Source organism: Ranitomeya variabilis, chromosome 7 (assembly GCF_051348905.1).
Source record: "Ranitomeya variabilis isolate aRanVar5 chromosome 7, aRanVar5.hap1, whole genome shotgun sequence".
Classification (NCBI taxonomy): domain Eukaryota; kingdom Metazoa; phylum Chordata; class Amphibia; order Anura; family Dendrobatidae; genus Ranitomeya; species Ranitomeya variabilis.
This window is the reverse complement of record NC_135238.1, coordinates 124,245,017-124,271,115: the sequence shown is the minus strand read 5'-3', so window position 1 is coordinate 124,271,115 and position 26,099 is coordinate 124,245,017. Positions and strand designations below refer to the sequence as shown.

General features: G+C 47.7%; 1 protein-coding gene across 4 annotated transcripts in view; it reads left to right on the top strand.

Annotated features, from left to right (window-relative positions):
* Positions 1-26,099, top strand: part of SGO2 (shugoshin 2) — a 137,291-nt gene that overhangs the window by 12,046 nt on the left and 99,146 nt on the right. For all 4 annotated transcript variants that reach the window (XM_077275698.1, XM_077275696.1, XM_077275695.1 and 1 more), the window contains exon 2: positions 17,955-18,111. In XM_077275698.1, coding sequence (XP_077131813.1) covers positions 17,976-18,111 — 136 coding nt within the window. In that variant the 5' untranslated portion in view covers positions 17,955-17,975. The remainder of the gene's footprint in view (positions 1-17,954; positions 18,112-26,099) is intronic.

Below are 26,099 nucleotides of genomic sequence, written 5' to 3'. Positions count from 1 at the left end.
CGGCGGCAGCGCAGGCCCATACAGTATGGCCGCGACCCGGAAGTGACTAGCGCTTCCGGGTACAACCGGAAGAAGATGGCGGCCCCCATATGAAAGGACGCCGGCGATAACGCTCCGGCGTCCACTATGGATTCTGCGCCGGACGCTGTGATGTCTTCGTTAGAAGCCACCGCATCCACTCCACGCAGCCATACCAGCACCAGCCGCTCTAAGCAGAGCGGATCTTCTAGGAAGAGCAAGTCGGATCGTGCCATTCCTCAACCCGTGCCTCAGTCTCCTCCTCATCAGCCGGTACCTTCACACAGCTTCACTGGGTGAGTGTATATCTACCCTATTTAGGCTGATTATTGTTCCCTCTCCCTCACACCCTAGGCCAAAAGGACGGAAAAAACGAAACACAGACAGTGTGCGTTATGTCTCCAGCCCCTTCCAGATAGTCATAAAAAGAGGCTTTGTAAACCGTGTATTGACTCTACCCTACGGGAAGAAGCCTCCGTTAAATCGGAAGACATTAGGGTCATGATTAGAGAAGAACTACGAGCCCTACATAGTTCTGTCAAAGAGCCGCGTACTAGAGGAAAAAAGGGGTACGTTTCCCCTATATCTGACCAGTCGTCTGATAGAGAAAATGCAGACTCTGATATTTCCCGTGAATACGTTTCCTCAGATGAGGACCAAAATACATGCTTTCCCACCGACAGCATTGATAACCTGGTAAAATCAGTCTGCAACACCATGGGCATTGAAGATTCTAAGGTCCCTAAAACGCAGCAGGATATCATGTTCGCTGGTCTGTCAGAAAAGAAAAGACCCTCCTTTCCTGTAATAGCGGCAGTAAAAGATCTAATCAAGAAAGAGTGGGAAAGCCAGGGGCAAAGGGGTTTACCTCCAACCTCAAAAAGACGTTATCCATTTAATGATGATGAGTTCTCATTATGGTCAAAAGCCCCGAAGGTGGATGCAGCAGTGGCATCCACATCCAAAAAATCCTCACTGCCCGTGGAGGATTCGGGCTCATTACAAGACCCACTGGACCGTAAAACCGACACTCTTTTAAAAAGAGCCTGGGAGTCATGTACGGGAGCCTTTAGGCCGGCAATATCGGCTACATGCACCGCCAGGTCCATGCTAGTCTGGCTAAATGACCTGGAAGAGGGACTAAAAAGCGGTCTCTCTAGAGACAAATTAATATCCTCTATACCTTTGATTAGAGGGGCTACAGCCTTCCTGGCGGACTCATCTGCTGACTCCATACGCTTGGCGGCCAAATCAGCGGGACTCACGAATGCAGCACGTAGAGCCCTGTGGCTTAAGGGATGGAAGGGGGATCCCCAAACAAAATCTAAATTGTGTGGCCTCCCATGTCAGGGTGAGTACCTGTTTGGTACTAAACTAGACGAGATCTTAACTAAAGCAGGAGAGAGAAAAAAGGGCTTCCCTAATGTTAATTACCTTCCATCCTATAGGAGAGCGTTCCGGAAGCCAGTGTTTAATAGAAGGAAAGATTTTAAGAACCAGGACCGCTGGGCCACTAGAGACACCAAACAAAGGGGTGCATTCTTCGGGAAGCGCCCTTTCAAACCTGAGGACAAACCCCGTTAGAGCGGATCTACCTGTGGGAGGTAGATTATCCTCCTTCGCAGATAAATGGCGGCTGATAACATCAAATAGTTGGGCAAATGATCTTGTCACCTCCGGCTTAAAATTAAGATTTTCCCGAGTCCCTCCGGACTCATTTCTATTGACTTCATTAAAATCTCAATCACAACAGGAGGCATTGGAACAGGAAGTAATGAGTCTTCTGTCCAAGGGGGTATTGGTGGAAGTTCCACTTCTTCAGGAGGGCAAAGGGTTTTACTCCCCGTTATTTCTAATACCAAAACCGGATGGATCATTTAGAACCATTATAAACCTTAAAAAATTAAACACCTTCTTAGAGAATCAAACCTTTAAAATGGAGTCTATCCGTTCCACCATAAAACTCCTGTTTCCCCATTGCTTCATGACGGTTCTGGACTTGAAAGATGCGTATTACCATCTCCCAATCTTTAAAAAACATCAACAATATCTCCGCGTGGCGGTTGTCATAAAAGGATATATACGGCACTTTCAGTACACAGCAATGCCCTTTGGACTGTCAATTGCTCCAAGGGTATTCACTAAACTAATGTCAGAGGTCATGTCATTTCTAAGATTAAAAGACACCCTCATAATCCCATACCTAGACGACCTTCTAGTAGTAGGAAAATCCCCCTCACAATGTCAACAAAGATTAAGTCACATGATTTCATCCTTGCAGAACTTAGGATGGATAATAAATTGGGAAAAATCTAGGTTAATCCCAACGACTCGACAGGTATTTTTGGGGATCATATTAGACTCTATAACTCAAAGGTGTTTTCTCCCAGAATCTAAACAGATGACGGTGAGGAATAAAGTTCAGTCTATACTAGATAAACCTATAATTTCCCTTCGGGAGGGTATGTCCTTACTTGGCTCCTTCACGTCATGTATACCAGCGGTTCCATGGGCCCAGTTCCACTCGAGGTGCTTACAGTATGCAATTTTAAATGAGGAGATAAAATTACATGGCCGATTAGACGGTAAAATTTCCCTTTCTAGTGACGTAATCCAATCTCTAACCTGGTGGTTACAACCAGATCATCTAATTATCGGGGTTCCCTGGGAGGTTAAACCCTCAAACATAATATTTACGGATGCCAGCCCTCATGGTTGGGGGGCACACTTGGGGAACCAGGTTGTCCAGGGGCTGTGGTCGGTTTCGGAATTAGACGACTCATCAAATAAAAAAGAACTAAAAGCCATCTATCATGCCCTATGTGAATTCCTCCCACAGTTGCACGGAACACATACCAGGGTTCTCTCAGACAACATGACATCAGTGGCTTACGTCAACCATCAAGGCGGAACGAGATCAGGCACTCTCATGTCTATAGCCGAAAACATCTTGACTATAGCCGAAAATCATCTTCTGTCCTTATCAGCACTTCATGTCCGAGGGATAGACAACGCGAAAGCAGACTTTCTCAGTCGTCATACCCTCCATCAGGGGGAGTGGGTGTTAAATCGTCGGATATTCAGTATGATAACTATAAAATGGGGTATACCCGACATAGATCTCTTTGCCACAAGAGACAACAGGCAAGTAAAAACATTCGCCTCAATGTTTCGAACAGACAACCCCGATGTTCTCGACGCCCTCCAGATTCCATGGACATTTCAGAAGGCATATGCCTTTCCCCCGATGGTTCTTCTTCCAACAGTCATCAGGAAGATAAGAGAGGACAGAGCGAGTGTGATATTGATCGCTCCATTCTGGCCAAAGAGACCATGGTTTTCCCTGCTCAGAGCCATGTCCATCTCGGATCCATGGATTCTCCCAGAGAATCAAGATCTGCTTTCCCAGGGGCCCTTCAACCACCCTCATGTGAAGGGTCTGCGGTTGACAGCCTGGGATTTGAGAGGCAGCTGTTAAAACTAAGGGGCTTCTCTGATAAACTAATCGATACCCTATTGCTGAGTAGGAAAAGATCCACTACATCGATCTATGTAAGAGTATGGAAAAAATTTTTAAGCCTCTATCCCTCAGCCTTGTCAAATGAAATTCCAGTCCCTATTATTCTTGAATTTCTCCAAAGAGGACGTGATTTAGGCCTCTCAGTTAACACCTTAAAAGTGCATGTTTCAGCGCTAGGGGCTTTATATAGTCACAACGTTGCAGGAGATAGATGGATATCCAGATTCATCTCAGCCTGCCAGAGAGCAGAACCAGTCCATATCCCCAACTCACCTCCTTGGGATGTTAATCTGGTCCTTGAAGCCTTGACAAACCATCCGTTTGAGCCTCTAGATTCTGCTCACATTAAATATGTCTCCCTCAAGACTGCTCTTCTTGTCGCCTTAGTATCGGCAAGAAGGGTAAGTGACATACAGGCGCTATCAGTAGATCCTCCATTTATGTCAATATTGCCAGATAGGATTGTCCTAAAAACAGACCCTTCCTACTTGCCTAAGATGTGTACTAAATTCCATAGATCTCAAGAAATCCTTCTTCCTACCTTCTATAATAACCCTACGAATCAGGAGGAAGAAAAGTACCATACTTTAGATGTGAGAAGGGCTGTGATAACCTATCTAGACAGGACTAGTCCCTGGAGGAAGAGCAGGGCTCTCTTTGTTTCCTTCCAGGGTCAAAGAAAAGGAGCTGGTGTTACCAAAGGCACATTATCCCGATGGATTCGGGAGGCGATATACCTGGCCTATTCGTCTAAAGGGGTAGATCCACCTGAGACTGTAAAGGCACATTCCACCCGGGCGATATCATCATCCTGGGCAGAGCGGGCAGAGGTTCCAATAGAACTCATATGTAAGGCCGCAACCTGGTCGTCTCCTACTACCTTCTATAGTCACTATAGACTAGATCTATCTGCCTCCACTGACCTGTGTTTCGGTAGATCAGTTCTTAACACGATAATCCCCCCCAAATAACTGTCTCTGAAAGTCTCTCAGTGGGTGCTGTCGTGGCGAAGAGAAAACACCGGATTACGTACCGGTAATGCTCTTTTATAGAGCCACGACAGCACCCCTTCACTTCCCTCCCTTATATATTAGTTTGCATATGAGCACGGATAAGGGTGATTGGTTCTTGTAAATATTAGTAGTTTAAGATAAAATGATAATAAATTGCCTACTAATACTGGTGGGCGGTTCCTCGCAATCTCTGTAACCCAAACTGTGGGAGCGAGGGGGACCGCCCCTTTTATCTCTCCATAGGGTTTCCTGTTCCTAGGGGCGGATCCCCTCTCTCAGTGGGTGCTGTCGTGGCTCTATAAAAGAGCATTACCGGTACGTAATCCGGTGTTTCCCCTTGATGGGGTCGACAACCTAGTGAAATCCATCAGGAATACGATAGGTTGTGAGGATACAAAAGATGACCAAACTGCACAAGACATCATGTTTGCAGGGTTAGCAGAGAGGAAAAGACGAGCCTTCCCAGTAATTCCTGCCGTTAAGGCATTGATAAAGAGGGAATGGGAAAAACAAGACCAGAGGGGCTTTCTCCCATCAGCCTCCAAAAGGAAGTACCCCTTTAGTGACGATGAGCTAATAACATGGACTAAGATTCCTAAAGTGGACGCAGCAGTGGCCTCCACCTCGAAACAATCAGCTCTTCCAGTTGAAGATGCAGGCCTACTCTCTGATCCTCTGGATCGGAAAGCGGAATCGTCATTAAAAAGAGCATGGGAAGCTTCCACAGGCATATTCAAACCAACAATTGCCAGTACATGCCCTGCTAGATCCATGCTTGTCTGGATTGATCATTAGATCAGCAGATTGAACAGGGGGTCTCCAGACAAAAATTGCGAGATGCGATACCATTAATTAGAGGGGCAGCAGCATTCATGGCTGATGCATCAGCTGACTCTCTTCGCCTCGCGGCACAATCAGCAGGTCTGGTTAATAATGCCAGACGTGCGTTGTGGATGAAAAGCTGGAAGAGAGATACACAGTCGAAGGCCAAGATCTGTGCTATTCCGTGTGAGGGTGAGTTTTTATTTGGAAAAGCTTTGTATGAAATCCTCAAAAAAGCAAAAGAAAGGAAAAAAAGCCTTCCCTGATCCCTCAATTCCTTTCTATAGGAAGACCTTTAGGAGGAGACCATTCGGCAAAAGAAGACAAAATGAAAGACCGTCACGGTGGGCCACAAGAGAGAGAAAACAAAGTGGTACTATGTTTAAAGGCCCCCCCTTCCGTAGAGACAATAAATATTAAAACTCCAGACACCCCAGTAGGGGGTAGGTTAAAATTTTTCTTTCCCCAATGGCAATTGATTACGTTAAATTCCTGGGTTCTAAATATTATTAATGAAGGAATTAAAGTAGAATTCCTCCAAATTCCCCATGATTCTTTTATTTTAACAGTACTTAGTTCACCAATACAACAAAGGGCCCTTGAATTAGAGATCCAAAGTCTCTTAAATACAAATGTCTTAGTTAAAGTACCAAAGGGACAAGAGGGTAGTGGGTTCTACTCTCCATTATTTTCTCTATCCCCATGATGGCACCACGGAGAGAGGGGTCCGCCCCCAGGGACAGGAAACCTACAGGTGAAAAAGGGCGTACCTCTCTCCCACATCAGTTGGTTTCCTGTCCCTGACGGGGAACCTACAGCACGTACCTGAAGGATCTTCGTGGGATTCCAGGAGCTGGTACAGTCGACTTCATAACAGGGGGCGCCCTGTTACGGCTGGATCAAGCGGTTTTTTCCCCTCTTTTTCTCCCTTGCCTGAAGCACCACCACAGAGGTCGGCGGGCCTCATGGGTGAGTGGAGGGAAGGCAGTGAAAGGAACAAGTCTGCCTTCCTCAAAAAAAAAAAAAAAAAGAGGGGGGATGAAGGAGCGGGTGACGGCGGTCACCGTAGGGCTCTACAAATAACATGGAGGTAGCGTCGGCTATCTTCCATAAAGCCCAGCTGAGTTCGGGGAGACACCCGTGGGCAGAGACGCCGGCGCCATCACCGAGTCAGGTGCAGGCGCCGACAGCAAGCGCTGGTATGCACTCGAACGCTAGTGCGCGCTCGCCGACGCCATTACCGGCGACAACTGAACGTTAGTGCGCAACGGAACGCTAGTGCGCGCGCGCCGGTGCCCCAGCGTTTACATTCCCTCATGTGAGGCTGGAACCGGAAGTTGGGCGGGCGCATGCGCGGACCGTCACTTCCGGTGTCGCCGGCACAATACAATAAAAGAAGCGCCCAGCAAACGGAAAGTGTGGCAAATTCAAACTCCAGTGCACCAGACAGTGCGGAGGCCACTATGAGCGAAAACGAGGAGCAGGTTATGCAGGAAGCTGTCCAGCGATTACCTGAGCAGACACAAGTGCAGCGGCGTCTGCACTCACAGCATCAGCGAAAAGGAAACGCTTCCTCTGTACAGCGCAGTAGCAGCGGACGATCAGAGTCTCAACGCAGTCGGGCGTCTGCAAAAACCACACGGCCGGCGGCGATTCCAGCGGATACAGTCCCCAGGCCTGAGACGGTATCTCTGATCCACAGGGGGTGAGTGATCTACGTGAAAGTGCTGAGTTTAATACCGGGTTACTCTTTTTTCCTAGGGGAGAAAAAGTACAGGCAAAACTAAGCACAGGGAATTTGCCATATGTTCAGACGAGCTGCCTTCCTCCTGGGAGAAGAGACTATGCAGCGACTGTATAAAAAAGACGATTCAGGAGGAAACCCCATCATTTACCTCAGAATTAAAGTCATTGATAAAAAGCCAGGTAGAAAGTGCCATTAAAGGCATTAAAACCGCAAAGAAAAAACATATAAAAAGTCCTGAGTTCCCTGAGTCTAGTGCGGACGAGTCGAAAAGCGAGTTATCAGACTCAAATAATTCATCAGCCTCTGACACCTCTTCAGTATCATCAGAGGGGGGGCGCAGTTGCTTCCCTATCGAGGAAACAGACGCTTTGGTAAAAGCGGTCAGAGCAACAATGGGGCTAGTAGATGAGCGACCTAAAAGAACAGCGCAGGACATAATGTTCAGCGGTCTGGAACAAAAAAGGAAAAGAGCATTTCCCGTAAATGAGAAAATTCACTCTCTAATCAAAAGAGAATGGAAAAAGCCAGACAAAAAAGCTCTCCTGACCCCCAAAAGGAAGTACCCGTTTGATGACCCAGCCTGCTCATCCTGGAGTAAGGCACCAAAGTTAGATGTGGCCATAGCAAAGGCCTCAAAAAAGTTTGCCCTGCCTTTTGAGGACATGGGTACCCTAAAAGACCCGATGGACAAAAAAGCCGAGACTTTCCTAAAAAACTCCTGGGAAGCAGCAGGAGGCGGGCTTAAACCAGCTGTCGCGGCCACCTGCACGGCCCGCGCGCTAATGGTGTGGCTCGAGCACTTGGATTCCCAATTAAAGGAGAAAGTCTCAAGAGACACAATTCAAAAATCAGTGTCCGTAATGAAAGGTGCAGCAGCTTTTTTGGCGGATGCATCTGTAGATTCGGCCAGACTAGCAGCCAGGGCTGCCGCCTTCTCAAACGCCGCAAGACGTGCTCTGTGGCTAAAATGTTGGCCAGGGGACCTTCAGACAAAAACAAGACTGTGTTCAATACCCTGTGAGGGTGAATTCTTGTTCGGCGCAACGCTAGATGACATCCTCGAGAAAGCCGAGGACAAGAAAAAATCTTTCCCTGGTTTCTCCAACCAGTCTTACAGACGTTCCTTTCGGAATAAAAAATTCATGCGGAGAAAACCTCCGAAAGGGAACAAAGAAACATGGGAGGACAAAAGAAACAAAACCAGAGGTTTCCTATTCAACAAACCCACTCCCGATAATAAAAAAACTCAATGAAGGTGTCCCCCAGGTTGGCGGGAGACTGACCGGGTTTCTTCCAGCCTGGGAAAAAATTTCAAGCAGTCCCTGGATACTAGGCATAGTACGAGAAGGACTCAAGCTAAAGTTCCGCATTCCCCCCATCAACCTCTTCATGGTGACACCGCAGAGACAGTCTCAAGAACAGTCGGCTCTCCAGGAAGAAATTCTAGGCCTAGTTCAGAAGGGAGTCTTACAGGAAGTCCCACACCAGGAAAGAGGCATGGGCTTCTACTCTCCCCTCTTCCTCCGAAAGAAGCCAGACGGATCATACAGGACGATAATAAATCTCAAAAAATTAAACAGTTTTCTCGAGATCCCACACTTCAAAATGGAGACAACAAAATCTTGCGTAAAAATACTCTTTCCCAGGTGTTTCATGACTGTTCTAGATCTACGAGATGCATATTATCATGTACCGATCCACAAGGATCATCAAAAGTACCTCCGGCTAGCAGTGAATATCCAGGGGGAGGTGAAACATTATCAGTTTCGGGCCCTCCCATTCGGGTTAGCTATCGCACCCCGGGTATTCACGAAAATAATGTCGGAAGTGATGGCTCATATACGGGAACAGAATGTCCTGATAGTTCCCTACCTAGACGACCTCCTGGTAGCAGGGACATCATTCCATCACTGCAAACAGTTGGATTTGGTTATGACTTCTCTGTCAAGCCTAGGTTGGCTGTTGAACCTTACCAAATCAAAAGTGGTCCCATCACAGGTACAGGAGTACTTAGGGATAGTCCTCGACTCAACCACACAAGTGTGCCATCTTCCTCAGGGGAAGATTCAAAAAATGACACAGGCTGCGGTGCACTTGTCAGCATCTCCAGTCACCACGCTCAGGAAAGCCATGTCCCTGCTGGGCTCCATGACAGCCTGTATCCCGGCCGTACAGTGGGCACAGTGCCATTCCCGGGACTTACAATGGGAGACTTTAAGTTCAAACCTGTGTCTGGGAGGAAATTTAGACGGGCAGCTAAGTATATCACCAACTACGATACACTCCCTACAGTGGTGGGCGGACCCGATAAATTTTACCAAGGGGGTTCCTTGGGCACTGCCGATAGAAAAAATCCTAACGACGGATGCAAGCCCCTGGGGGTGGGGTGCTCATGTAGACGGTCAGGTGGCACAAGGAAACTGGAGCAAAAATCAAGAGCTAACCTCATCGAACATGAAAGAACTGCTAGCGGTAAAACTCGCCCTAACACACTTCCTAAAACTCCTCCGCTCCTACCACGTAAAAGTCTTCTCAGACAATCAGGTAGTGGTGGCATACCTAAACCACCAAGGGGGTACCAGGTCGCAAACACTGATGGAAGAAACCCGATCCATCTTTCATATCGCAGAACACAATCTGAAGTCCCTAACAGCCCTTTACATAAAGGGTTCAGAAAACCAGACCGCAGACTTCCTCAGCAGAACCCGCTTAAAACAGGGGGAGTGGGAGCTGAAACAGTCGGTGTTCAACCAAATAGTGAGGCGTTGGGGAGAGCCAGAAATAGACCTATTCGCGGACTATCAAAACCGGAAAGTGAGAAAGTTCTGCTCAATCGATCCCCGGGGAGGGCCAGTAGCTCTGGACGCTCTTACAGTTCCCTGGAACTATCGTCTCGCCTACGCGTTCCCTCCAATATCCCTCATTTCCCTAGTCTTGAGGAAAATTCGGGAGGAGGGGGCAACAGTGATAATAATAGCTCCATTCTGGCCTCGCAGGATATGGTTTTCTTGGCTGAGAAAGATGTCCATAGACAGCCCGTGGGTTCTACCAGACACAAAAAATCTGTTGTCCCAGGGCCCAGTGTGTCACCCCAGTGTAAAAAGCCTACATATGACAGCTTGGCTTTTGAAAGGAAGCTATTAAGCAACAAAGGGTTTTCATCCAACCTGGTGTCCACATTGCTACAGAGTAGGAAACTCGTAACCACCAAAATATATGGCAAAGTATGGAAAAAATTCATGTCTGTATTGGGGGCTGACCCAGGGGGGGAAATCCCAATAGGGAAAATTCTTGAGTTCCTGCAAAAGGGGTTGGAAAAAGGTCTAGCTACAAGTACACTAAAGGTTCAGGTAGCAGCCCTGGGGGCGCTGTATAATTATGATTTAGCCAGAAACCGATGGATCGTGAGATTCATCAAAGCCTCGGGTAGATCAAGACCTGTTTCTTTGCATAATGCCCCTCCATGGGATCTAAACCTTGTTCTAAATGCGCTAACCAAATCTCCTTTCGAACCCCTGGCAGACGCGCCCTTAAAGATTCTATCTTTAAAAACAACACTCCTAGTGGCCCTAACCTCAGCCCGCCGCGTTAGTGACATACAAGCATTGTCCGCGTGTCCTCCCTTCACTCAAATTCTCGAGGACAGAGTCATTCTAAAAACAGACCCGGCTTACCTCCCAAAAATCGCATCACAATTTCACAGGACACAAGAGATCTCCCTGCCCTCATTCTGTCCCAACCCCAAGAATGAGGGAGAAAAAACACTACATACCCTTGATGTTAGAAGGTGCCTACTCCAATACTTGTCAGCCACTAGGGAGTGCAGGAAGGATAGGGCTCTGTTTGTCTGCTTCCAGGGTCCACGGAAAGGACAGAAAGCGTCAAAAGCTACGCTAGCGAGGTGGATAAGAGATGCCATCGCCTTATCCTACTCATCCAGCGGGGCGGCCATCCCGGAGAATATAAAAGCGCACTCGACCAGAGCAGTAGCATCATCCTGGGCGGAAAGAGCTGGCGCTTCAATACAACAGATATGTAGAGCGGCCACTTGGTCTTCCCAGTCTACATTTTTCAAACACTACCGCTTAGACTTGACCTCCTCTGATCTCACCTTTGGTCGAAGGATTCTAGAGGCAGTGGTCCCTCCCTAAAAAGTTACAAATCTATGTAAATCTCTCCGTGGTGCCATCATGGGGATAGAGAAAATTGTAGTTACTTACCGATAACGGTATTTCTCTGATCCCATGATGGCACCCGTATATTCCCTCCCTTTTCACACACAGGTGTGCACATTATAATAATATTGATAATTAGTTTAGTCACGGTGCCTCTGTTAAGTTAAAATTGTTAAGCTTAATTTGTGTAAATATTAAGTTGCAGCTGAAGTTCTGTATAAGGCTCTGTAAACCAACTGATGTGGGAGAGAGGTACGCCCTTTTTCACCTGTAGGTTTCCTGTCCCTGGGGGCGGACCCCTCTCTCCGTGGTGCCATCATGGGATCAGAGAAATACCGTTATTGGTAAGTAACTACAATTTTTAATCCCTAAACCCGATGGTTCATTTCGAACAATTATAAATCTTAGAAAGCTAAATACGTTTATTAAAAATTACCCGTATTTTTCGGCATATAAGACGCACCGGACCATAAGACGCACCCCAAATTTGGGGTGAAAATTGCAGAAAAAAAGATTTTTTATAAGATGGGGGTCCGTCTTATTGTCCGAATTTACAGTATCTTACCTGTGGGCTGGTGGTGGCAGAGCAGGGTCACAGGAGGCATGGTGTCGGCAGAGGTGGGGTGAGGCGGTACGGCGTGCACCTGAGCAGGGTCCCTTCCTGCTTAGGTGGGCGACGCCACGGCCTGGTGTCCATGGGAGGGTGGCAGCAGTGGTTACCAGCAGAGGTGTTGGGATGAGGAGGCACAGTGAGAGGTATGGCGTGAGAGGGGTCCCTTTCCCCGGTGAGGTGATGCAGCAGCCCCGGTAATGCAGCAGAGCCGGGTGAATCCTGTTGTTACCGTGGTGGCAGAGGTGTGGAGATGAGGAGGCGCAGTGAGCGGGGTCCCTTTCCCCGGTGAGGTGATGCAGCAGCCCCGATAATGCAGCAGGGCCGGGTGAATCCTGTTGTTACCGTGGTGGCAGAGGTGTGGAGATGAGGAGGCGCAGTGAGCGGGGTCCCTTTCCCCGGTGAGGTGATGCAGCAGCCCCGGTAATGCAGCAGAGCCGGGTGAATCCTGTTGTTACCGTGGTGGCAGAGGTGTGGAGATGAGGAGGCGCAGTGAGCGGGGTCCCTTTCCCCGGTGAGGTGATGCAGCAGCCCCGGTAATGCAGCAGAGCCAGGTGAATCCTGTTGTTACCGTGGTGGCAGAGGTGTGGAGATGAGGAGGCGCAGTGAGCGGAGTCCCTTTCCCCGCTGAGGTGATGCAGCAGCCCCGGTAATGCAGCAGGGCCGGGTGAATCCTGTTGTTATCGGTGCGCGCCGCCATCTTCCTGAGGCCGCGCGTTCGCAGATGGAGCTCTGCTGCCCGGGGCTTCAGGAAAATGGCCGCTGCGATCCCCATGTGCGCACGCGCGGCATCCCGCGGCCATTTTCCTGAAGCCCCGGGCAGCAGAGCTCCATCTGCGAACGCGCGGCCTCAGGAAGATGGCCGCGCGCACCGATAACAACAGGATTCACCCGGCTCTGCTGCATTACCGGGGCTGCTGCATCACCTCACTGGGGAAAGGGACCCCGCTCACTGCGCCTCCTCATCTCCACACCTCTGCCGCCACACCTCTGCCGCCGCACCTCTGCCGCCACGGTCCACGGTAAGCCTGCATTGCGAATATAAGACGCACCCCCCATTTTCCCCCCTTTTTTTGGGGGGAAAAAGTGCGTCTTATATGCCAAAAAATACGGTATACGTTTAAAATGGAATCCATTAGATCTGCCATCAAACTCCTCTTTCCAAATTGTAAGATGGGCGGCATTGATTTAAAAGATGCCTACTACCATCTCCCTATCCATAACAGATATCAAAAATACTCCAGAGTCGCAGTAAAACTCGATGGGAAGATTCATCATTTCCAGTACACGGCCATGCCCTTTGGTCTTTCCACAGCACCAAGAATCTTCACCAAAGTAATGTTAGAGGTGATGGCCTACCTTCATCAGAAGGACACTAATCATCCCCTATTTGGATGATTTTTTAGTTGTAGGAAATTCGTCCCTTCAGTGTGCTGAACGTTTAGCGGACACTGTCTCATCTTTACAAAACTTGGGCTGGATCATCAACTCTGAAAAATCCAGACTTATCCCACTTTCCCTCCAGATATTTCTGGGGTTCCATCTAGATTCCACAAAACAAAAATGTCTACTCCCTCGGGAAAAAATATCTAAAATAGAGGGGAAAGTAGTGGCTGCCATTCATAAACCTCGAATGTCCCTGAGCAAAGGAATGTCCCTATTAGGATCCCTTTCTTCCTGTACTCCAGCCGTCCAGTGGGCACAACTCCATACCCGAACATTGCAACACCAAATCCTTCGGGAACAGAGAAAATTCCTAGGACACCTCGAATAAAAAATAACGTTATCACAGGAGGTCCTAGCTTCCTTGGGGTGGTGGCTAGATAATAGGAATTTGACGGAGGGTGTCCCTTGGGTGATATTGCCATCCCACACTGTGACTACTGATGCTAGTCCCTACGGGTGGGGCGCACATATGGGGGATAGCTTCTGCCAAGGAATATGGAATGAGGAAGAAATCTTATATTCATCTAATTTAAAAGAGTTGAATGCAGTAAACTATGCACTGCGTCAATTTCTCCCACAGCTTCGAGGAAATCACATCAGAGTCTGTTCAGACAACACTACGACGGTGGCTTATTTAAACAAACAAGGCGGTACTCGATCAGACGCTCTGTCTTCCGCAGAGAATATCTTGATCCTGGCCGAAAAGCATCTGTTGTCCCTCTCCGCGGTCCACATCAAAGGAGAGAGCAATCAACAGGAAAGGCAGACTTTATAAGTCGACACACTCTACATCAAGGAGAATGGTGTCTAAATCCTCACATCTTTCACAAAATTACATTATTATGGGGCAGGCCCCAGATAGACCTGTTTGCTACGAAACTGAACAGACAAGTGCAAAGTTTTGCATCTCGGTCCCGTGCAGCCCACCCGGACATTCTAGATGCTCTTCAGATACCCTGGCAATTCAAACTAGCTTATGCCTTCCCTCCGATAATTCAGCTTCCACAAGTAATACGGAAAATCAGGGAAGAACAAGCCAGGATAATATTGATAGCACTATTCTGGCCCAAGAGGCCATGGTTCTCGTGCCTACAATCAATGTCGGTGACAGACCCATGGGTCCTTCCCTCAATCCCAGACCTACTCTCTCAGGGACCTTTCTTCCACCCCCAAGTGGACAGCCTCCACTTGACGGTCTGGAATTTGAAAGGCAGATATTAAATTCCAGAGGGTTTTCAAAAGGCCTAATTGATACACTCCTGCTTAGCAGGAAACCATCTACCACAAAGATTTATACCAAAATATGGAAAAAATTTCTTCAGTTCCATACAGGTTCAAACCCATCAGAAGTTCCAATAAAATCTATCCTAGAATTTCTACAGAAAGGGAAAGGGTTAGGTCTGTCGGTTAATACACTAAACGTCCAGGTGTCCGCTCTGGGTGCCCTCTATGGCCATAATGTTGCTGGTAACAAATGGGTGTCCTGCTTCATTACGGCCTGTGAACGAGTTACTCCTGTCCACATACCTAGAGTAGCTCCTTGGGATCTAAACCTAGTCCTAGACTCTAACAGAACCTCCGTTTGAGCCTATAGATGCAGTATCTCTAAAACACTTGTCGCTAAAAACAGCCTTCTTAGTAGCATTAACATCGGCTAGAAGAGTCAGCGACATTCAGGCCTTATGCATAGATCCATCTTTCCTGCTAACATTTCAGGACAGGTTAATTTTAAAACCAGATCCCTTATATCTCCCTAAAGTTGCAGGGAAATTCCATAGGTCACAAGAGATACATCTTCCTACTTTCTTTAAACACCCCTCCACTCCTGAAGAACAAAGATTCCACACTCTAGACGTCAGGAGAGTAGTTTTACAATATATTGAAAGAAACTAGTAGTTGGAGGCAGAGTAGGGCTCTGTTCATATCCTTCCAGGGTAAAAAGAAGGGGTATGGAGTCACAAGAGCCACATTGTCCCGATGGATTAGAGACACGATCCGGCTGGCCTACTCCATGAAAATTAAGGAACCTCCGGAAGGCGTTAAGGCACATTCCACCAGAGCTATGGCGTCTTCCTGGGCCGAAAGGGGAAACGTTCCAATTGAGGACATATGTAAGGCAGCAACGTGGTTGGCTCCTTCTACCTTCTATAATCACTACAGACTTAATCTTTCATCAGATTCTGACCTACACTTTGGCAGGACTATCCTCAGCACGGTGGTCCCCCCCTAGGTGTTGGTCTCTGGAAATCTCTCCAGTGGGTGCTGTCATGGCGAAGGGTAAATAGCCGGATTACTTACCGGTAATGCTCTTTTAATGAGTCCATGACAGCACCCAGTCACATCCCTCCCTATTAAATTAAAAATTCATTTGAATTACTTATATGGAGTATATAAGTTTAAGATATATTGTAAATATTTGACTAATACTGGCGGTCCTCCGGGTACTCTGAAAATTAAACTGAGGAGGAGAGGGGGACCGCCCCTTTTATTTCTCTGTAGGTTTCCTGTTCCTTGGGGCGGATCCCTATCTCTCCAGTGGGTGCTGTCATGGACTCATTAAAAGAGCATTACCGGTAAGTAATCCGGCTAATCCTCTGTGATCCTGTGTGCTGTCAGGGCTGTATATGGGGCCATTATCCTCTGTGGTCCTGTGTGCTGTCAGGGCTGTATATGGGGCCATTATCCTCTGTGATCCTGTGTGCTGTCAGGGCTGTATATGAGGCCATTCCCCTCTGTGGTCCTGTGTGCTGTCAGGGCTGTTTATGGGGCCATTCCCCTCTGTGCTGTCAGGGCTGTATATGGGGCCTTTACCCTCTCTGTGCTGTCAGGGCTGTATATGGGGCCATTATCCTCTGTGATCCTGTGTGCTGTCAGGGCTGTATATGAGGCCATTCCCCTCTGTGGTCCTGTGTGCTGTCAGGGCTGTTTATGGGGCCATTCCCCTCTGTGCTGTCAGGGCTGTATATGGGGCCTTTACCCTCTCTGTGCTGTCAGGGCTGTATATGGGGCCATTACCCCCTGTGATCCTGTGTGCTGTCAGGGCTGTATATGGGGCCTTTACCCTCTCTGTGCTGTCAGGGCTGTATATGGGGCTATTACTCTCTGTGCTGGCAGGACTGTATATGGGGCCATTACCCCCTGTGATCCTGTGTGCTGTCAGGGCTGTATATGGGGCCATTATCCTCTGTGCTTTTGTGTGCTGTCAGGGCTGTATATGGGGTCATTATCCTCTGTGGTCCTGTGTGCTGTCAGGGCTGTTTATGGGGCCATTCCCCTCTGTGCTGTCAGGGCTGTATATGGGGCTATTACTCTCTGTGCTGGCAGGGCTGTATATGGAGCCATTACCCCCTGTGATCCTGTGTGCTGTCAGGGCTGTATATGGGGCCATTATCCTCTGTGCTTTTGTGTGCTGTCAGGGCTGTATATGGGGCCATTCCCCTCTGTGGTCCTGTATACTGGCAGGGCTGTATACAGAAAGCATGAGATTCTATTGTTCTCTGAAGGTTATGTCTTTTGGCACCGATCAGGCCTAGAAATATAAGAATTATGTATTCCGGATGTCCATCGATGGATCTATAACTCCCTGAAATCGCTAGAAGCTAAACCCAACAAGTGCAAAGAGCAGGTTTCTCCGTAAGCGGGTCATGTAATTACACTGTGTTTACAATTAAAGAATCCCCCTGATGTGGGGCACATCCTGATCAGTGTGACTTTCGTATGCAAGATTCCTACAGCGAGCTAGGCATAAAAATGGTTTCTATGACCCTAAGTAAAGGGGAGGTTTCAGCCTCTAAGTGAGGTCACCACAGGGGGAGTGCCTGGGTTTTAGGCTAGGAAATAAGTGAGGGAAGCAGCAGTCTTCACGTGTCTTTGTCCGGGGTCCTGCTGAGAGACATGGGTGATGCAACTGGACATATGCTCGTCATTTCCCCCCCCCCCCCCCCCCACAGCACACGGTGAGTCATAAGATTATATGACATAATGAAATGTAAGTGTTTTCAACTTTCATCCCATTTTATTTGTAATTGTAGTGTACATATGATATTTGTCATCTTTATAATATCTTTTTATACCTCTGTAAACGCTGCCTACCTTTTTTGGAGTAAAATATAAAGTTACTAGCTTGTTTCTCCTTGCTCTATAATGTATGGTCACGTCCTCTGAAGTGAATTACGCTACTAATCTGGGTTGGCTCCGGACCCGTTAATAGTTAAGAAATCAGAACTGGTGGCAGCAGAATTTGTCCTGTGTGATTGGGAGGCTCTGTAACGACTGGCGGCGTTTATAATTATTGTTCCCGCCTCAATGGGAGTAGTTCTATCGCCCTTGCTGCAGCGTGCCCAATAGCCAATAGACAGCAGGCAGCCTTTCTGATGACTAAATACCCTAGGTGCAGTACCCTGACTGACCTGATGTTAAGGGGGGTGCCATAGAACTGCAAGTTACAAACCGGAACTGGGAAGTGGGATATAGATAAATCCTCTTCGGAAAGAACCAGGGGCAACCAAACAACCCCGTTTCATGACAAATTGGTGTGAGTGGTGGGGATGATTAAAGGTATCCTCCCTGTGAACCATGAAACCAACACTTTTTTTATCTGCAGAATAGATGCAGCTTCGGCAGAATGGATGTTACTTCCAGCTCCTCCATTTCTACGCTACAGTCTGTAAAGGAACGGATGCGAGAAAAACTCAATGGGTCTCTGAAGGCTTTAAAGCTGCAAACATCTCTTGCTTCAAAAATCAAGACAAAAACCTTAAGTGAGTATAAAAGCATTGTGTTATGATGCTTGTAGACATTAGGAGGAAAAGAAGAGGGCGCCTAGTGTATTAGAAGCAAACCTAGATTGACTGAGCCAGATTTGTTTGCTCTGCAAAACTAATGATTTACTGAGAGCATCTCCAGTAGTAATAAGGTGGGCTTACATTCAGGCCTTATTCATGGGAGGAGGAGGGGTCGGCTGTGCAACTTTATGGTGGTCACCTGTATATATACAGAAACACGTGGAGCATATAATCCATAGGGAGATTATGCAAAATATTTTTTTTTTAAATAAATATTTAATAGTATACAAAGCAATACATAAGTAACAAAACTGTATCAATAACAGAGATTAATTTCAGATCACAGGTGCACAAAATTGTAGTGTAGCTCCACAAGCGCAGGTAATGGCAATGAGCCTATTATCCAAATTGATACCTAAATAAAGTGACAGTGCATTTGATTAGAAAGATACAACTGATTCATAACACCACACAAGGAAAACAGTTCAAGGTATGTATTCTCAAGTCAGTAATGATCTAAGTAGTATCCCCAGTAGAGGTGAGACGAATTCTACCATTAATGGCTCGTATCCATGTGTGCAGTACCACACTCGCCCCAAAGCACGTTTCGCATCGGCTTCCTCCTATATTAAAAAAATATGTTTTGCATAATCTATCTGTAGATTATATGCTCCATGTTTTCTGTATATATGCTATGTAGGAGGTCCAATGGCTATTGCCTGAAACAGTCCTAATAGGCTTCGGACTGGTATTCGGTAATATGGTTTCTGGTTCTGAGATCCTGTATTATATGGCGGTCACCTGTAGTAGCTGACCGCTGATGAGTATATCTTGTGTATGGGCTGTTTAAAGACATCTTCTCTTCTCATAATTTTATGTCATAGCCACGTGATATGAAATACATGTATAGTAGATCCAGGTTATACTGTGGACAAGGGGTCTGCTGCAGTCAGTCACTGACATATAAGCCTTTGTTATTCCCAGGGGACTGTAGCCTACAATCTCATGATTGCATACACTGTGACAACCAGCAAAATTATTTTTCCTTTTACAATGAGCTTCACAATTAAAGAATAAATACTACGCCAGAATTGGAATTTTTGTTCATGCCACCTCATATAAAATAACATCGGGAATGATCCAAAAGATGTAAGTGTGACGTTCCAAGGTCCTGGTCGTCACAGTGGCATTGCTTTCCTCACGGGGAGAGTGATGTCACACTTTGAAGCGATGAAGGATAACGCTCACCAGGTAACACAAACATGCAACATGTTCACACTCCAGGCCACAAGGGGTAGCTTTTCATCCTATTTCTAGGTGACTCCTCTGCATATAGAGATATATTGTGGTTTGGAGGGAAAGTTAGTCAGATAGTGCCGGAGAGCAGATTGAAGCAGTCTGAGGCAGGAAGAACGTATGAGGAGCCGTGCAGCCACAAGAAAGTGCTGCAGCTCCTGGACAGAGATACCGAAAGCTGAACAGATTGTACTGAGCATGTGGGAGAGCAAAACACAAGAGAAAGGACACCAGTGGAGCAGAGAAGTGAATTAGCTACCTCCCTGGCTGGCGCAGATTACCAGTAGCCGGAACACCGAGGTTGTGAGGGACTCTAAGACTGACAGCAGAATCCGGCAGGACAGCTGGATTACACATCTCCTGTCCGCCCTAATACCCAGGAGGCACAGTGACACATAGAGCCCGGGTCATGATAGAGACCCTGTAAAAAGGCTCAAGTCACCTGTCATACGGATTTATGTCCCACCTTTATGGAGGACAGAGAGAACAGTGAAGACCTTATCAGAAGCCATGGGCAGTAAAGCCAGGTTCACATTGCATTAAAGCAGCCCGTTCAACGCATAGCGTTGACGGGCTGTGTTAACGCTATAGCATACACGACATCACATTATGCTATACCGCTAGCGCAGATGATTCATCTGTGTTAGCGGTGACGGAGCCTCAGACTCTGCAGCCCGCGTCCGAGGCTCCGTCACTGAATGACGGCACATCGTTGGCGCATGCCGATTATGGCATGTGTTGGCGATGCGCCTGATAATAGGGGTTAATGGCCTAAGGGACTACAACACCACCGTTCTATGAGGAAGGCTTTTAACTCCACCTGGTAAAGGGCACTCTGAATTCGCTTCCAAGCCAGCTGGACCCTGCCTGTCCTGTGATCTGGTGCCCTGGACTGTGGCTGCCTGAAGTCTTCAGTAAACCAGGTAAAGAGACTGCAAACGTTTGTCCTCGTTCCTTACTGCGCCATTCACCATCGTCCATCTACACATTGGGATCCCAGGGAATACACTTCACCTGTGGGAAGTTATACCATCTAGCTGCCATAACATCACCCCAGAGGACCCCTTAAAGCAGCGTCGGTCCTCACTGACCGAATACCACAGGTGGCATCACGAACATAAACTTTATTCAATTTCCCTTTTACATGGGCGCCCAGGGTCACAGACCGGGGTCGCCACTGTGACATCCCACTGTGAATACTGGACCCGGTAGCGTGTACCCTACTGCCCTGGTGGGCGACTCGTAAGGACCCCCAAAATGTTACCAATGAAAAACACAGCTTGTTACACAAAACAACCCCTCATATAGCCCTGCAAGCAGAAAAGAAATTTATCGTAAAACTCGCAGAATATGCCTTTTTTTTATCCCAAAAGTGATTTTTTTTTGTGTGAAAAGTAGTAAAACGTTAAGTTGCACATTCGTTATCGCTGTAATTGTATCAACCTGCACTATACAGTATCTTTAGTTATCCTGCACTGAGGATGCGCAGAAAAGCACTGCAGGAATTGCATATCTCAGAATATTGGAGTACTTGATCAAAACGTCTGCACCCGAAATTAGTACAAGTGAGAATAATACGCACGCACGCACGACTATCAGGCAACTCATTTCTGACCCGTGCGTCTTTTCCACTCATGGTTTCAATCTGAACATTAAACTTCCATTTTTTATGGAATACTGCGAGTGCTGGCTTCTACGTGGATCTACTTGTATCCCTACAGAGGACTTTCCCGTGCACCACACAGGTTAGCTCACTGCTTTATCTTGTTACTAGCAAATAAAAAGATTAACATTAGTGATAAGCGAGTGTACTCGTTGCTCGGGTTTTCCCAAGCATGCTCGGGTGGTCTCCGAGTATTTGTAACTGCTCTGAGATTTAGTTTTTGTTGAAGCAGCTGCATGATTTACGGCTGCTAGCCAGCCTGAACACATGTGGGGGTTGCCTGGTTGCTAGGGAATCCCCACATGTATTCAAGCTGTCTATCAGCTGTAAATCATGCAGCTGCTGGGACGAAAACTAAATCTCCGTGCACTTACAAATACTCGGAGACCACCTGAGCATGCTCGGGAAATCCCGAGCAACGAGTATACTCGCTCATCACTAATTAACATTTTAAATGTCAAGATCTCATTTCTATTTTTTTTCTCTCTTTCTTCAACTGAAGAGTTGATAAGTTGGGAAAACAAGCCCTCATACAGCAACATAGTTATGGTTTCTAGAATGTGACAATTTAAAGGGAACCTGTCACCCCAAAAATGTAAGTTGAGCTAAGCCCACCGGCATCAGGGGCTTAACTACAGCATTCTGGAATGCTGTAGATAAGCTCCGATGTATCCTGAAAGATGAGAAAAAGAGGTTATATTATACTCACCCAGGGGCGGTCCCACTGCGGTCCTGTCCGATGGACGTCACGGTCCGGTCCGGGGTCTCCCATCTTCATAGGATGATTTCCTCTTCTTGTCTTCACGCTGCGGCTCCCACGCAGGAGTACTTTGTCCTGTTGAGGGCAGAGCAAAGTAATGTAGTGCGCAGGCTCCGGGCCTCTCTGACCTTTCCCGGCACCTGCCCACTGCAGTACTTTGCTCTGTCCTCAACAGGGCAGACAAAGTACGCCTGCGCCAGAGCTTCGGCATGAAGACAAGAAGAGGACGTGATCGTAAGAAGATGGGAGGCCCCGGACCGGACCGCGACGCCCATCGGACCAGACCGCCCGCCCAGGTGAGTATAATCTAACCTCTTTTTCTCATCTTTCAGGATACATCGGGGGCTTATCTACAGCATTCCAGAATGCTGTAGATAAGCCCCTGATGCCGGTGGGCTTAGCTCAACTTCCATTTTGGGGGTGACAGGTTCCCTTTAAATGAAGAAAAAAAAAAAGTGGACATTAATGCCAAACTGGGCCTGGTGGTGAAAGCACTTTTTGATAAATCGCCTACTGGGACTTTACCCAAAAGCCATAGTCCTCGTTGCATCCCATCCATGCAGTGAAATGACCACATTGTCATAAGTAAACCTGGTCATGCCAACGAGATAACTGTGCTTTTTGTTGTGCGTCCCTCCACGAGAGCTTATATAGATACGTCTGTAGTCACTCTGTGTGACTGAAGACTTATAAGTTCCCTCAGTGCACATGGTTCACTGCGGGTACATTCAAAGCTTTCTGAGATGGGGCCGGTGGGTATATATGCATTATACATACTCCTGGCCAGGGCCCTTCTAATAGGCGCAGCCTCTCACGATACACTTGCATAGAGCGATGCCGTTTCACTGGACCACCGTGTCACTAGCAGTCTGTAATTGAATTCTCAATTTCAATGACTCCAACTCCACAGCACTGACTCACTACTGAGCATGCACATGTAAAGTGCCCAAGCGAGGTAGTCTTGGGTGAGCTGCTTCTCTTGCATCCTACAGTCAACTCGTGTCCCCATTCCGGGGTGCCTCGGTGTGTGGGGTACAACACATTTACTTCTTGCCCGCAGGCCTCCATTGGCTCCAGGTTTTCCACTTCTGGAATTCTTTTACAGTTTGAGTCCATCTTTCCCTGTAGGTTCAGATGCTGAAGTGCGCTTAAAGGTTCCGACGTCCATTCTGAGTTTCCCAGGCTAGGAGACAGAAGGGTACCTTGGCAATACACTACTCAGACTGTTAGGCCCACATTGTCCCTAGCAGCCTATTTCCTGCAACTGCTGCCGCTTCTCACTACTCACCCCCACTGCCCCGTCAGCTGCTCCTGAAACTTCCTGAAACTGGCACTAACTTTAGCTCCCTCCCCTTATCTGCGTCGGCCGTTACAGGTAACCCTATCTAGACCAGACTGCAGCCCCAGGGGGTTTTACTCTCAGATAACACACATCAATATAAAATATATGTAACTGCATTTAACCATTTGGGGTGTTAATGAGTAGAACATCACCTCCACCACTCCTACATAGATAAAGTGCAGCACAGATTAATTTCAACTAAAAGCCTAGAGCCTCAGATCAGGAACAGACCAGACCTTTATAGGACATTTCAGAACTCCCAAATTCTTATGAAAACATTTACAGCACTGAACTACTTTGAACTACTGTACCCAATTTATTTATATATTTTCAGAGTCGGTGCATTTTATAAAGACTCCATCAAAATATATACAGACTCTGTAATGCTGTAGATAAGCCCCCCGATGTAACCTGAAAGATAAGAAAAACAAGTTAGATTATACTCACCCAAGGGAGGTACCGGTCCGGGTCCGGCGCCTCCCATCTTCATACGATGTTGTCATCCTCCTTGCTTGTGTTGCAGCTCCTGCGCAGGCGTACTGATTTGCCCTGTTGAGGGCAGAGTAAAGTACTGCAGTGCGCAGACGCTGAGAAAGGTCAGAGAGGCCCGGCGCCTGCACACTGCAGTACTTTACGCTGCCCTCAACAGGGCAAATCAGTATGCCTGCCCAGGAGCCGCAACAGAAGCAAGGAAGAGGACATCATCCTATGAAGATGGGAGGTCCTGGACCTGCGACACCCATCGGACCCGAACTGAACTGGGACCGCCCCTGGGTGAGTATAATCTAAGTTGTTTTCCAGGACGTCCCTCCTGACAGCACCACCAGGAGGTTGTCCTTCTTATCCTTGATAGGGACAGGAAACACAGAAGAGGTTAAATAACCCCTCCCCACCTCCACCCCTCAGTGTTTTTCCTGTCCCTATCAGGGACAGACGCAGAGGAGCGTTGGCACGGCTTACCGTGCTGAAGATTCCCATAGCCGGTCGAGCAGGGCACCCGGAGCGGCCTCATCCCTCTACCGAGGGCTCTGAGCAAGCGGAGCATGGTAACTCCTCTGGTTGAGCTCTGTGTTCCCGTCTTCGGCGCATCCCTCTCCAGAGGGCTCTGCGCCTCTAGCTGCACCCGGATACCGGCGGTGATCGTTCCTAAGCGCGCCAGTGAGCGCGCCGCCTTTCCCTGCGGGTAGTACATCTGTCGCGCTACGTCGTCAGGGCGTGCTGCGTCATCGGGGCGCGCCGCGTCTCCGAGCGCGCTGCATCAAGCGCCCCTCATCAGCTATGGCGCTGACTTCCGGTGGCGTTCCTGGGCAGCCTGGACCTCGTGGCCTCGGGGACGCCAAAAGACAGCCTCGGGCTGTGCCATGCAGCCGGGGGATGAGAATTCCCGCCCATGTTAGTGGGTGTTCCAGGAACCCGCAGTGATCACCTGCAGCTGAGCTCGGAAGGAGGACGAGTCAGATGATTTGAAGACAGGTAAGATAACCTATTTGACCGCAAACATCTGACAGCACACTAGTCCTAGAGAGATGGAGGGTGCAAATCGTCCAGAGATCCAGTCCTCAGAGCTCGCCCCTGATCATGTAAGTTATACATAAGGGGTTTGTCTCACATTTACAAACCACACACAAGCTTATAGGGCTTCTCCGTATCTATTTCAGGATAAGGAGGCGTCCAAGTGTCCAGCAACAGCCCAAAAGCGCAAGACTAGTCAATGCCCTCTATGCTCTAATAGACTACCAGAGGGGCATACGAAGAAAGTGTGTGATAGATGTATGGCAGGACTGCTTAAAGGAGAACAAACTTCCTTCCTAGATAGTATAAAAACTATTATCAGAGAGGAAGTACAGTCCACAGTATCAGCACTGATGCCAGTCGAATCCCCACGCCCTAAGAAACCTAGGTGGGAACAGGATCTTAGTTCAGAAGAGGGTGAGCTTTCAGCTTACTCCGTATCTGACTCCATGGAGGGAGAATGCTCTTCAAATATCCTCCCAGAAGAAAGAAAGAGATATCTATTCTCTACTAAGCACACAGATACATTACTACAGGCCGTCAGAAATACCATGAAGGTAGAAGAGGCCACGGAACCCCTTACGGTCCAAGATGAAATGTTTGGTGGGCTTAGAGCTCGCAGAATGTTTCCCGTAAATCACCATATTCAAGAAATGATCTTGGAAGAATGGGGCGATGTAGGAAAGAAATTGGTAGTCCCAAGAGATTTTAAATATCGTCTGCCTTTTGATCCAGATGAGACCAAAGTTTGAGAATCCGTTCCTAAAGTGAATATACCTGTAGCCAAAGTCTCAAAAAAGACCGCCATTCCATTTGAGGATTCCTCGGGTCTCAAAGACCCTATGGACAAAAGATCAGAAGATCTCCTCAAAAAGGCCTGGGAAGCTTCAGCCGCCATCATGAAGACAAATATTGCGGCCACCTCAGTTGCCAGATCAATGTCGCTGTGGGTAGAAAAACTAGAAACCCAGATTAACAATAAAACTCCCAGAGATGAAATCCTGAAGTCTTTACCACTCCTGAGGATGGCAACAGACTTTATGGCCGATGCTTCAGCAGAATCGGTGCGGTTCGCTGCGAGAACGCTTTATCTAATGCAGCAAGAAGAGCTCTATGGCTCAGATCATGGTCAGGTGATACGCAGTCAAAAAACAAACTGTGTTCAATACCCTTCTCTGGCCTGCATGTCTTCGGTCCAGTATTGGACGAATTGCTTGAAAAAGCAGCAGATAAGAAAAAGGGTTTTCCTAAAGAAAAAACAAAAAACACGCCGTCCTTTCGTAGGACTCGATCCCATCCCAGGCAAGACTATAAAGGGAAAGGCGGAAGATGGAGCTACCCGAAAGGGGGTTAGAGGCAGGGGGTACCTTTCAGGACCAGAAATCAAGAAC